At 41.0% G+C, this 13,558-nt stretch overlaps 2 protein-coding genes across 3 annotated transcripts in view; one reads left to right on the top strand and one right to left on the bottom strand.

The window, feature by feature from the left end:
- Positions 1 to 301: 301 nt before the first annotated feature.
- Positions 302 to 3,322, bottom strand: adcyap1b (adenylate cyclase activating polypeptide 1b). 2 transcript variants are annotated; one of them, XM_046051443.1, is made up of 5 exons: positions 3,280 to 3,322; positions 2,765 to 2,869; positions 1,672 to 1,806; positions 1,223 to 1,327; positions 302 to 601 (listed from the first exon to the last, which is right to left on the bottom strand). In XM_046051443.1, the coding sequence occupies exons 2-5, from the start codon at positions 2,866 to 2,868 to the stop codon at positions 418 to 420; spliced, it is 528 nt and encodes a 175-aa protein (XP_045907399.1). In that variant the 5' UTR covers position 2,869; positions 3,280 to 3,322; the 3' UTR covers positions 302 to 417. The 2 variants fall into 2 exon arrangements, with proteins under 2 accessions (XP_045907399.1, XP_045907400.1); XM_046051444.1 differs by lacking the exon at positions 1,223 to 1,327.
- Positions 3,323 to 8,072: 4,750 nt separating this feature from the next.
- yes1 (YES proto-oncogene 1, Src family tyrosine kinase) overlaps positions 8,073 to 13,558 on the top strand; it is a 27,708-nt gene continuing 22,222 nt past the window's right edge. Inside the window, exon 1 of the mRNA XM_046051441.1 lies at positions 8,073 to 8,446. The gene's annotated coding sequence lies outside the window, so the exon portion shown is untranslated. The remainder of the gene's footprint in view (positions 8,447 to 13,558) is intronic.

The raw sequence follows: 13,558 nt of genomic DNA, 5'->3' as shown, positions 1-13,558 counted from the left end.
CAAAAATAAGTATAACATTCAATACTTTGATTGTCTTTTTAAAATCTATTTATTTTCTGCATATGTAGATGACCTTTAAAGATTTCAAGCGCATTACGTTGAAGGTGCACAATAATCTTTTTTTCTGAATTCTTCTTTTTTTTTTTTGTCATTTTGTTTTGTTTTCAACATCTTAACATGAAAATAAAATATTGGTCCACAAAGTATACTAACTGTGCGGTATCAAGTGCTTTTGTACAAAAAGAAAAAAAACGATATTATTATTAAAATATTCATTTTAATGGCTTTACTTCATACATAAATACATGTTGAAAGAACACAGGCGCAATCCACTGGTTGGTCAGATATATCTGAATGACTTTGATTTAACGACTGGATGTATATACACAGGAGGGCAGTTTGGGCGCTTTAACAACGCTACAAATAGGCAAGTCGGCGTCCTTTGTTCCTAACTCTCTGTCTGTACCTTCTTCCCAGAACCGCTGCCAGGTATTTCTGCACGGCCATCTGCTTTCTATAGCGACTGTAGCTGTCGGTGAAGATCCCATCTGAATGTCTTTTGGATAAGGGCTCTGACTCTTCCTCCATGCTGTTGTCGTCACTGAAAAAAAAAAAAAAAAAACCCCCACAACATTAGTTAACTTGCAGCCTCTCAACAGATTTATGCTCTTTTTGATTTGACATCTTAGCGTTGATACTCTCTTCATCATGACGCAAAGTTGCCTACAATCGTTAATAATACATTTATGGGCCTTTCATCCTTATTATATATTTTTTTTCGTTTGAAAAAAAAGGCGGCAAGCAAGACAGTGTAAAAGAAACAGTGGCTAAAGCGTTTTAGAAAAGTTATAAATGATTAATTTGCAGCCCCATTGCATATTCTGACGCATGTTTTTTCATTAGTGGGCAAACCAAATCAATGTATGGATTAATCACATACAAATCGTAGTGTATTTCAGTCTCAGAGAAAACTGACCCTCATTCCTAAGGGAGCAATCATGAACGCAGTACCACGCCACAAAAAAAACACATAAACAAAAAGGTGTCATGAAAATGTCTAGACGTTTTTTTTATATATATATATAGAGAGAGAGATAAAAACAAATCATCAGAAAACACGCACATGAAGTGACAGACAGTGATGCAGCAGCCTGGACTTGTGTAGCGGAGAAACACAACAAAATGATGACTGCAGGTGAACGCTTATAAGAAATGCCCTTACCCTGCACGAATTGTCATCAGAGAATGCAGATAATGTCTCGCTGTTAACTGACCCAGGATGTCCCTCAAGGCTCTATCTAATTCTTCCTCAGCATGCCTTTCTGGTCTGAGATGATAAAACGCCAAAACACATAGATCATCAGTGACGAAAAAGCGCAGACAAAATGATCAAAAGTAGCCTAAAATGTCCCCACCAGGTGCAATTATTTCCAATCCTCGTAGCCTTTTTGCACAGGCTATCCTTCCGTCTCTGTCGACCTTTTATACCTTGATTATTTACAGTATTGGAACCAACATTTTAGGCTACTCTGTATGAAAATAACACTGAACAAATAACATGAGAAACTCTGGGGGGAAACAAAGCAAGCAAACATTATCGCAAACAGCAAAGAAAGTCATTAAATGGACTCCAGACCGAGGCTTTAAGCTGTGATGCGAAAGCACATTTACCTCTTCTCTGGTGGATAGTATAGGGTGTACGCGTCGTCGTTCAAGGACGGTGGGCTTCGTATAGCAATCTGATCGCTATCAAAACCCATGTCGGATAATGAATTCCCATCCTCATCGAAGGCGTCGTTGTCAAGTCTGCAAAAGGGAGAACACTCGTCACAAATCTGATCTGTGCACAAGTGGGACGCAGGAGTGAAAAAATGCCAACATGTCTGCATCTGTTTTTCCAAAATCAGTGGGAGGTTAAATGCATTAGAAATAAGGGATGAAAACGAAATAAATTGAATACCTGAAGGTTTATTTAAATTAAAACCAGAAAACGAATTATTTAAATTTGACCAAAAAATGTAATGGATTAAAATGTGTTAAATGTGTGTTGCTTTATTTTTTCTTTCTTTAAAATATTTATTTTTATCGGGAAAATCTGTCTTTAATTCCAACTTGATGTCGCTGCTCTCCTGCTATAGCATACAGCCTCATTAATTATTTACAGATCGAAACAATGGGTGTGAAAATGCTCACATTTAGTGTAGGCGTGGTGCCAGGATTTTATTAAAAGAATGCTGCAATTAGCAGAGAAAAATTAGAATCGATAAGAACCACGCCCAAATTATGGATATGCTTTTCAAAGAAAAAAACAAAAAGAATAAATCTTAAATGGATAGAGCTCTCCTATTCGTTTTGCCTCGCCTCTCTTTGGTGACGCCAGTTCACCGTCATCCCAAGGGCTATCCATTGCACTGACTGCACTCTCATTTTTAATAAGGGGAGTTCTGTGAACCGTCCCACCGGACAGATACCTCTACGCAATTTCCATTGCTATTTTTCTCATAAGACTTGCATTTTTGAATGTTGAAATTACGGTTTTTCCTTATGTGATTCCTGCCAGTTAAGTGATTTAAAATTGTGCGCAATTACGCACACTTATTTGAAATAAAAGTGCCCACATCCAAATCTTCAAAGACTTTATCATTAATCACAACGCAACATCATCATTGAACAAAACTGATGTGCACTAGCTTTTACAATTAATTAATTACAAAATACCAACATCATCATGTTATAAAGATGCATAAAAACGAAATTCACCTACCTAATCTTAGGGTAACTTAGTCCGATAGGTGTGCAGAAGACGCTGTAGTGCATTAAGATTCCGTAGATGAGCAAGATTAAAGTCGCTTTACTCGAACTGGCCATGCTGTTAGAAAAATGAAAAACAGACGTAACATTAAACAGGTTAGTCACTCCTATAGAAACAACATGCTCGCTCTTTGCTCTGTCAAATGTACACGCTGTGCAACTTCTCTTCTCATAAACTACAAAGCTGCATCGAATATACACTTGTTTAAATTAGAACAGCGTCCGTTTGCTCAAACCAAAAAGGTTTCTGTCTGTTTTTATTCGTCCCATTTTGTAAAAGTTTAACTGTGGCATTGACAACGAATCCTTTGCATGCAGCGCCAAAGTAATTAAAAACAACTGATCTCCATGCAGTGCAGGAAAGAAAAAAAAAAGAAACACGAAAAAGACGAATTTCCTTTACTTTATCTCGCACTCCATCAATGAATTTCTCCGAGTTTCAAGACAATCCGCTGATAAAGCACATACCTATGGCAGGGAAGCAGGGAGAGCGCTGTGCTGTAGGATGTGATCCGGGCGCGGCTGTGGTGGTAGTGGTGGTGGTGTGTGTGTGTGTGTGTGTGTGTGTGTGTGTGTGGGTGTGTGTGTGTGTGTGTGTGTTTGAGAGAGAGAGAGAGAGAGAGGGGGAGAGAGAGAGAAATAGACAGAGAGAGCAAGAGAAACGGCTTCTTTCTCACGGCACTTCTTTCCCGGCTGAAGCGCCTTCGTCGTCTCCTTATGTTCCCCTCAGTGCAGCCTATCTCACGCTTATACAATAAGTAGGATTCAAACCAGTCGCAGAGGCAAACAAAAAGTCGGTGGGAAAGTGCGCTGTATGTTCGTCTACATATCGTTGCTCTAAACTTTTGTCCTGTGCTGTGATTGCCTTGGATTTTTATCTGTGTATCGCAAGCCTTGCCCCCCTCCCCCTCCTCCCTCCAATAAGTCACATTAAGGATGCTATAGACGTCATCAAGTCTGCCTCCCGGAATATAAAAGTACAGTTCCTTCCTCATAGATGCATCCGTCAGCCCCCCCACCCCCCCCCCCACCCCACCCCCACCCCAAAGATGGAAGTTTATTGTCAAACTTTCTTCTTCTTTATAAAAAACAAACAAACACAAAAATACAGCACTAGTCGTCAATGCATACATGAATTTGTGAACTTTTGCACAGGACGATGTGACAGCCAATACAAATCAATCCCCTCACCCCCACCCCAACCCCCTTCAATAAATCCAATTAGGCTTTTATGATTATGACCGAGCTGGGAAATGATCATGCAGGCCTATCTTTGCTGGTGGTGGCGGTGATGGTTGTGGTTTCGTGTGACTGGATGGTTTTGACTGAGGGGTGTGGGGGGGGAATCAGGCTTCCGCTGACCAAGTTCAAGGTCTCTGGGGAGTCGGGAGCTGTCCGGTCCTGAAATGAATCCTCTCAAATTGTATATGAACAGAAACTTTTCCTAATCATTTCCAGTAATTGTTCACTGGATATCGAGGGGTGGCTTTTAATGGACCTTGCAATGACAGCACTGTAATGCCTCGGCCTGTCCGTTGGATTGTTTAAATGAACGAGGCACGTAATCTGATTTGAACAGGGGCTTGTGACGCAGGATGCCGGTTCAGAGAGCTACCAGCCTACGTGGCTTCATGGACATGCAATGCTTTATGCACATGCAATGCGCTGATTAATGTGTTTAAACGTGAAGGGAAAAAACGGATACGGCGTGTAATACTGTTATATATGTGGCAATTAACCAAGATGCAGTCAGGCCTAATTCTTTCCACCAAATCTGGGCTGATGAAGCCTAATTTGGTAATTGTTTTGGCAGTAAGTCGAACCTCTTTAAGCTTGCGACTCCTCTGTAATATTCTGCTTATTATTTGCTAATAATAGCCTACAGTCAGATAAAATTGCAGCAAAGTATAAACTTGGCCTTCATATTCATGACATATGATAATGGCTTACAGTGTGTGTAGGACGCAAGTTATGAAACTTTTAATTTAGAGGGTTGACGCCTGTGTAAAAATCCAACGCCGGAGTCCTGTACGGTGCCTTGTAATTATCACCAACTCGAGGTCAGCGCACCGTACATCACTGAATCACACCTATAGCTCACCGACCAATTGAAGAGTTTGACAAAGAGGAGAGAGATTCACGTCAGCGTTTTGTTTACTCTGACGCAATATGACGAACAGAGCCAGTCACTGCCCGCAGGGTCCAATCCACAACTTCTTCTTAGCGGGGCGTGATTCCTATGAAGAGCACAACTTAAACCCCCCATATGCGTTAACGGGAGCAGACTTCTAACATTAGGCCTGTTACAGCCACACGCAGCTCAGTAGCCTGGGCAAACGGCGCCATCATGAGGGGAGGACAGAAACTTGCTGTTCAGTCATCATCGTCCGTGCACAGACAGAGAGGGAAAAGGGAAAAGAAGAGTCATTTCTCTCACATTTGATCGTAGTGAGGCTGACAGCCATGGCCCAAGTTTTCGCAGCAGAGCAAATTAATTAGCCTATTTGTCGTTATGCTTGTTATTCACCTAACACGATAATCTCTGTTTAGAATCCACTGTTATTCTTTCAAATCATTCTAGCACAGGTTTTTGTTTGGACAAAAATAAGACTAGCAAAGGGAAAACGTTTGGGTCCGTTTTTTTTCTTAGTATTATGTGGAATTAACAAGGGTTTATCAAAGTAGAGTAGTTCCTACCTATTTTGGTTGTGAACCATGAAAATGAAGCAGTAGGCTATTGAGACTGAAGGTTGGATGTGCAGTTGTGAGGGATTTCCCCAATATAAACATCTCTGATGGTTCCATTTAAGAGATCTGAGGAGAAAAGTAGGCCTCTTTCACAAGAAAAATATATATATATATATATATATTGGGGAAACATCTATTAAATTTAATTAAAATTGCACAGCAGAAATTGTACAGAAGATTTAAAATGCCTTAATAACACAGAAACATAATGAAATAACCTACAATAGACATTTTAATATGTATTTCCTTTTCCATTTTAGACATTTTAAATCGTCCGTGACCCCTCAGACTTATCTTGTGACCCCTTGGAGAGGTCTCGAGCCCCAGGTTGATAACCACTGATGCAGGCTACAATCTTCTCACCACACCTGCTTCAAAGGGTCTCAAATAATTAAATTATCCTGCCAAAACTTTCAACCAGCAGTAGCCCATGTATGTTTTGTTAGCCTACAAACAACAGGCATACATGTTTTACTTGAGCATTATTGTTAATATAAATATTTATCTGTGATCAAATAATCTAACCTGACACCTGCACAAGTAATATTCACTAAACCTATAGGCCTACAGTTAAAATCTCTGGTAAAAAGTAGTAGGCTAGGCTGAACCTAGAGGTTAATGTATTTTATCACATAGGTTATAAAATTAGGCAAACGTTTTAGAAGTCTGTGGAAACACAAAACAGCTGAATTTATGGCAAATGCACATTTAGTGAAAAAGACTCACTAGGATTTGTTCTCCCCCTTTGTGTTAGTGTGTCGACATGTAGGCTAATATTACTCATGTTGTGGGGACATTAATCTGTTTACACAGTCACATAGTGAGGACTCACCTTCAAGTTGGGGACAAAATGCAAGTCCCCATAACGTAAGGGTTAAGGTGTGTGTGTGTGTGTGTGTGTGTGTGTGTGTGTTTCCTGTTTCATTCAGGGGCCGACTTGTAGGAGAGGGCCCCCAATTGAAACTTGTGGAGCCGCCCGCGTACAGTGCAGTCAGAGTCAGTAGGGGTCAGCAAAGCACTTCAGAATCACTTCAAAACAATCTCAGCAAGGTCTCATAGGCTACATACTGAATTTGCAGTGTAGTATATTGTAGTCATTGTTTTTGCTGATACAAAATGTTTAAGATGCGACATCAACATGACCCTCCCCTCTCGATAAAAGCCTTTTATTTTCACATCTTTGTCCATAGCTGAAATACAGACGCACTCTTTTTGCCTTTGGAAATGTAGTGGGGCTGATACCACACGAAGTTAAATAGGCTGTTACACACCATGTGTGAAGTACAGGCCAACCTATAATTAAGTACGTAGACCCAGTTAACCCTTCTTACAACCTAGAGGGCGCCAGATGTCTGCACATTGTGAATAAGTTTCAAAGGTTTAACGGCATGATATAACATCGCTTTTTATGTCTAAATTATACAATTTAAAAAGATATTTGCATCATTTAATTGAGTGATACAAATTAGAACAGCTTTATCTATTTGGTAGTGATCCAGATGATGGATTTTCTCCTCAATCTGAGCCAGTGATGTCGGCCATATTGGGCACAAGGGAAAACCATTCAATAGGATATGATGTGACGTTCAAATGTTATTGGAAATAATCAAACAAGCCGGCATGAACTTTGACAAACGAGCAAACAGAGCAAGAAAAAAAGAGGGCTGAATTTCCCTTACACATCAAGTTCTGAAGATGTTATTTGAAGTGTTACTGAATTATTTTAGGGAAATATTTTTTTTCAAAAACCTCAATTAATATGTGTAAGGCTGATTTTTTTTCTTCACTATGCCACTAGTAGCCTATCATATACAAAGTCATTTATACTAGAGCGGATAAATCAGTCGATTCGACAGAAAAGCTCTATTTTGATAATCGTTTTAAGCTATTTTTAAAAGAACAAAATACACTCCTATCTTCTCCAACGTGATCATTGCTTCTCTGTTAAATAGTACGGGGCTTGTAAATTGACTTTCTTTTTGTTTTGGACTGTTCTTTAAATAAAAGACAATAAATATGATGACATTTTTTGCCTTTTTATAGAACAAATGATTATTCAAAAAAAAAATTCTGCAGATTAATCCATAATTAAAATAATCGTTAGTTGCAGCCCTAATAGCAGGACAGCAGTAACTAAAGGGATGTAATCATTCATGGTGACGGTCGTTTATTTTATTTAATTGTTCCCAAACTGGAGTTCTGGACACCCTCATACGAGTATGGAAGTTAAATCTGGGGGTCAGCAGATAAGAACGCGCTTGGAGACATCTATCTTTGTGTCTTTCAATCACATAGCCTACATAAAAAATATTCGAAGAAAAAAAGGGGGGCAGTCTTTGGTTGAATCGGTCAACTACCTAGGCACACTGGTGACGTGGTTCACAAGCAGACACTACTTTATTTGAAGGGCTCATAAACCACTGCGTTAATGAGTATTTTAGGATCAATTGTAGCTGGGAAACTCGGATGTACGAGTCTAATATGAGCACCTGAATGCAGCATTATTCCTTCTTTGGCCTCGTCGGCTCCTCCGTGCTGGTCCGGCTATTGTTGTGTGTCTTTCAGGGCAACCCTAACCTATCAGCGGGCGGTGGTTTCTGGATATTTTAACTGTTTTGCTGAGCCCTCACCCCGCCATATTAAGCAGTCTTTGTCAGCTGGCGGCGTGTCCTCGTGTTAACGGAATAGAAAGGATCCCAGCGGAGGACTTTGGGCTGGTGAAGTAGTTAATCGGTATGGGACAGACGGAACACTGATTCCACGTTAGAGACTGCTTGTGTCGGCTGTTTCCACTTCTTTGGATTGTCGACGTAAAATAGAAACGTGGAAAGAAAAGACCACAGGACGCATGTAGCCAAAGTACAACACTGCAAAGGTCGCTTTTAAGGTAAGCAGTGCTCGTCCAAAAAAAAAAGTCACATTGTGTCTTGGAAGTGAGCGAGCAGGGCCTTGTGACACTTGGAGAAAGTTGGGGAAATGTAATCAGGAGAGTTTCTACGGTGTGTAACAATTGTAATACAAAGTGTGTTGCGTTATTGACCCTGTACCAGGACTTGAGCGTTGGGATTATTTGTCGATGGGAGAATAAAACTATAAGGAAAGACTCCCCACAAACCGCCCTGGGACAAGACTAGTTTGATACATTTGCACTATTTTAGCCATGAAAGTTTACTACCTACCCTTTTCTCCCTGCCTCACCCAGTCTCTCGCTCTCTCTCTCTCTGCACGCGCACACACACACGCGCGCACACGCACACACACACACACGATCAGCTGCTGTAGGCCTCAGCGGTTACAGGCCTTTTTTACCTACAACAGAGCTTCCAAAATTACAAAATCTCTGTAATTAAAATCTTTTGCTAGTCTATTCTGACAGATTCTCCCACATTAGCGCTCCCCACAAACCCCATGTGTGTTAGAAGACATAAAGTACAGGAATGCTGTTGGTATCTGTGTGCGCGCGCGAGCCTGCCTGATTGTGCATGTGTCTGTTGGTGTGCTTATATACTCCGGTGCCACAGTAATCCTCCTCAATGGTAATCCCTCTGTTAGTACAGTCCCAGTTGGCTGGACAGTCATGTCTCCCTCACACACACACACACACACACACACACACACACACAGCTGGAATGGATAGGGTTGTTGGCAGAGGAGTGAGGAGTCCTAACAGGTGGTGTTGGCCGGGGTTCAGAGACTTGAGTTTAACTGGAGACATGAAGGATCCTCGCATACTCCTCGAGTGTCCTCATGGCACGAATGAGACTCTACAGTATCATTACAGTTTGCTGATTAGAAGCTTCCAGTCTCTTGCGTCCCAGCGGCACGGTCAAAGTCAGAACACGAGACACTGCATGTTAGCAAAACTGAACCAATGTTTGGATTTTTCTGGCAACAAAAAGAGAAGAGCCTCAGATTTCAGATAGCCACAGTCCAAGATGTGGGCACAGAGAACAAGCAGAGCTCTTCTGTTTTATAGCTTGAAGATGGCTCATTCTCTCTCCCAGCCTCACTCTAGCCTTTGACAGTCACAGCAGGTGGCCTCTATGGCATGAATGGATTCGGAAGGAAGTCCCCCACCACTGCCAGCCCCCTCCACTCACTGTGATTGGCATAGATGGCAGGCTGCCCTCAAGATAAGACCAGGGAAATTACTGAGTTACGCTTCAGTAATGGTTTGCAGCCCAGGGTACCTTCTCAACTCTCTGTGGTTGTGGCCTGTGTTTACAGAGCAAAGTCTGTCAACTTAGCTTTTGGGCATACTGTATGTGCTGAATTTATCTATCGTAGCAAGTCGACATCAAGACTTCACATGCTGCTGTTTTCCTAAGCTCTTTAAAAAAGCCTTTAGAACACTGTAATGTAGGTGCTCAACAGTAACCTGATGACCTTTCTTGTAATGTTGAAAGGATCAGTGGATAGCAAATGGAACAACAGTGGAGTGATCGATAAATTGTCATTTATCAAACACAAAATGCCAAACGATCACAAGTTTCAGCTTCTCAAATGTGAGGATTTACTGCTTTTCTCTGTTTAATCTCATTGTAAATTGAAGACTCTTGGATTTGTTTGTCAGAAAAAGCAAGAAGACATGACGTTTGGCTCTGGGACATTGTGACTGATTTTACAGCCTAAAGGATTAATCAGTAAAATGTTTTGTATGACAGTAGTTTTAGCCCTGCTTTTTAGTATGTTAAGGTGCTTCAACAATATCTGAGTATCGTATGAAAAGCTTTAATGCTAACATGCTTTTATATGTAACTGCACCCAGTTATGACAACAGGCTGTAGCACCACGCTACATCACAGCTGGGTGTGGTCACAATAGAACAGACCCTGGGACAAGCCTGCGTTGTTTTGCCGGAGCCACCGTGTGCTGGCATCACCCGCTTTGGGAAGTCATCCGTCAAAAAAGTTGAACCTGGCGACGTGATATCATCATACATGCAGGCAGGCATGCGTTTCTGGTGGATTACTTTGTAACATGAGGGTATTACAAACTGTTGTGTAGAGTTTTGGAGTCTGACAAGCCTTTAAATGCACTTTACTGTATTACTACACCTGGACTAATTGTATTTCATGTCTCATCTGTAACCAACGCTGCACGGTGCATTGCTTTAACACAGGGCTACTTTCGCTCACACCTCTCAAACCAAGGAGGCTAATGCAGTTATATTTTCCTTCTTTCAAAATCTAGTTTGAAGCTACTCTTAACATTCAAGAATAGAACTTCACAGAAGAACCTTTCCTAAATATAATTGTCAAAAACTGGCAAAATGTTGATCTAAAACAGGAACTATCTGATCAAAGAAAGTAAAGAAGATCTTTACTGCCGTGTTTTGGTTTGACTACCAGTGTGCAAAAAGCAAACTGACCAAAAGATAACTCAATTCATGTATCATACTTACTGACTATACACCCTGGATGAGTGTGTCCACGGTTCAAAGGTCGAACGGCCTCTCCCAGTACACTCCTGAGTTGCATCTTATGTGATTAGTCAGAACAGTAACGAAAGGTCAGAGCTGCGTCACGCATGATCACGTTGAGTGCAGTAAACAAACTTCTTGGAAGTCCAAGATGTCTCATTTATACACACATTCGTTATCAGAACTATTCAAAACCATTTTTAGAGGGGCAGATACACTTGGTCAGCATTAAAGCTAAACATACTGAAGTGAGACTCTGATGGAGTATGTGAAGATTGGCACATCAGAAACTGTAAAGTATTGTGTTTTTTCTTTTCATTAACACATTTTCTATGCTACCACAATGCTTTATATGACGTTTTCCAAACTTTTCACTCATTGTGTAACATTATTCCTCTTAGAATACCCGGATTTAATACATTTCTTTGCCACAGTTTGTCACATAAGGGGTGTCACATCTTCATACAATGCAGACCTGTAAAGGTCTTTGAAAGCATGTAACTGGGTTATACACATAATCTTGATTCTGGTACAGATGTGAGTTGGCCCTTACACACTTTGGTATACGTTTACCTCAGTATAAGGGCGGGGTTATGCTTGAAGTTCTGACCTTCTACTCCGGATGGTGGAGTGAAGAGCACACTGTTGTAAAGAGGGGGGACGTGATATCATTTAAATATGGTGCTAAAAGAGCACATTTTCAGAGCGTCATCAGTTTGCGAAGATATTTCGCCATCCGACGTGAGGTTCTGACAGAGTATACTGACCCCTTAAACTTAACAGTTTGGCCTGGTTGTGTAGTGGTGGGATTGTTTTTCCTGAATGTTGCCTGCATGCCAGCTACAGCAAAAGCTTCCCTCCTGCAGCTCTCCAGCAGTGTTGTATTCAGCCCTGTGGGAAGCAGCAGCCTGTGTCTTCTTAATCTGACACGGCATCACTGGCAGTCTGGAACACAGCCTCACATGTCCTTGGATGGGGTCTGGCTTCGGCATTTGTCTGAACACATACTACTGCCTTTTGTGTGCTCTTGTAAAATATGCCTGGGAGGACATGCATGAATTTACTTTCATTGTGTATCATATTCAGTGCAGTTTGTTTAACATTTCCAAGTGTGGTGAAGTAATTGTTAGCACTTGAACTCATCCAAAGGGGGAGGTAAATATGGGGGTAACAATTTCTCGTACAGCAGAGATCTTTTAAGTCGGATCCATGACCCACATATGAGCTTGGGGCGGTATTTACTGTGTTCCCTTGGAAGCCACCAAGAGAATGGCACATTTCTTCCAGCTAATCTCATGTTGTATATAACAGCCTCATTTAGGAAACCATCTGAGAGAGGATACAATAATCTGCCTGTAATTTGCTTTCATCATAAGTTAATTTGAGCCGCCATTAGTTTTGGTAGATTTGTCCCACAAGGGGAAAAAAAGTGGTAATGATCCTCTTAACCACAAATACTCTATAGGTTTTTTATATACGGTTTTCATTCTTGGACTTAAATGTGTCATTTTAGGACAATTAAATCTGAAGAAAATGCCAATGAGTAAGAGCTTTGTGGATAGACCAGGACTAGGGTTGATGGAAACCAATTGAGGAATCCCGTGCTGCAAATGTGGCTCCTTGACGGTCTATAAAGTGGTTTGGAGAAAATGATCCACAGCATATGCTGTATAATAATAATATTTTTATTTAGTTGGCTGTGACAATAAAACTGCCCATTCATGAGAGCGGTGGTTTTTAAATCTGTCCCTGTTTATAGAGGCATCAGGATGTTTTGGATGTTTTTTAATTGAAGCACTTGGTTTGATTGATTGTATGGCTCCACCGCTCTAAGGACTGTGTGTGTGTGTGTGTGTGTGTGTGCTCTGATTAGCATTTGTGCCGCTCAGCGTTAGCATATGTATGGTGTAGTATAGTTCAGGGGACTGAGTGCGCTGTGCTCGGTGGGGGGAACACCACAAGGTACTATCTCTTTTTCCATAACAAAAGGTAGATGGGACTGACAAAAGAATATATTGACAACCTTTCTCTGAGGTACTAAACGAGGCTTTTTTTTGTTCTTCCCAGAGCACAATTCTCCATGGGTGGTTCAAAAGTTGGGTAGTACATTTGTTATATAAAAGGTTTTGTTGTTGAAATAAAAAAATAGTTTTCCAATCGCACCATTTGAAGGAACTAGAATCTAGAGGATTGAGATTGTTGGGTAAGAATGACTTTGGTAATTAGCTGATTTGGAAGCTTGGGTATTGACAGCAGCAAAATGTCAATTTCTCATACACCCTAGTTGTCCTTAAAGAATGAGCTTATTGCTTTTTGATTAGTACCATCCATTTTTGAGTTATTAATTTCCCACAATTTTAACATGATATCCCTTGATTCATTTTTGATTTCTTGTATTTTGAGCCAAAGAGGAAAGGATCTTGTGGGCGTTAAACCAGTTTGACACGCCAGATCATGCGCCAACCCTGTGGGCTCGCTCAGACTTGTGATCTGTTCATGGCCATTTTAGGAGCGAATCCTCTGAGTGCATAATGATGAAATAGGAAAGTTTGCCAATCATTAAGAGGGGGGGGGGGG

The sequence above is a fragment of the Micropterus dolomieu genome, linkage group LG06 (assembly GCF_021292245.1).
Source record: "Micropterus dolomieu isolate WLL.071019.BEF.003 ecotype Adirondacks linkage group LG06, ASM2129224v1, whole genome shotgun sequence".
Classification (NCBI taxonomy): domain Eukaryota; kingdom Metazoa; phylum Chordata; class Actinopteri; order Centrarchiformes; family Centrarchidae; genus Micropterus; species Micropterus dolomieu.
The sequence above is the reverse complement of the archived record's forward strand: the minus strand, read 5'-3'. Positions and strand labels throughout refer to the sequence as shown.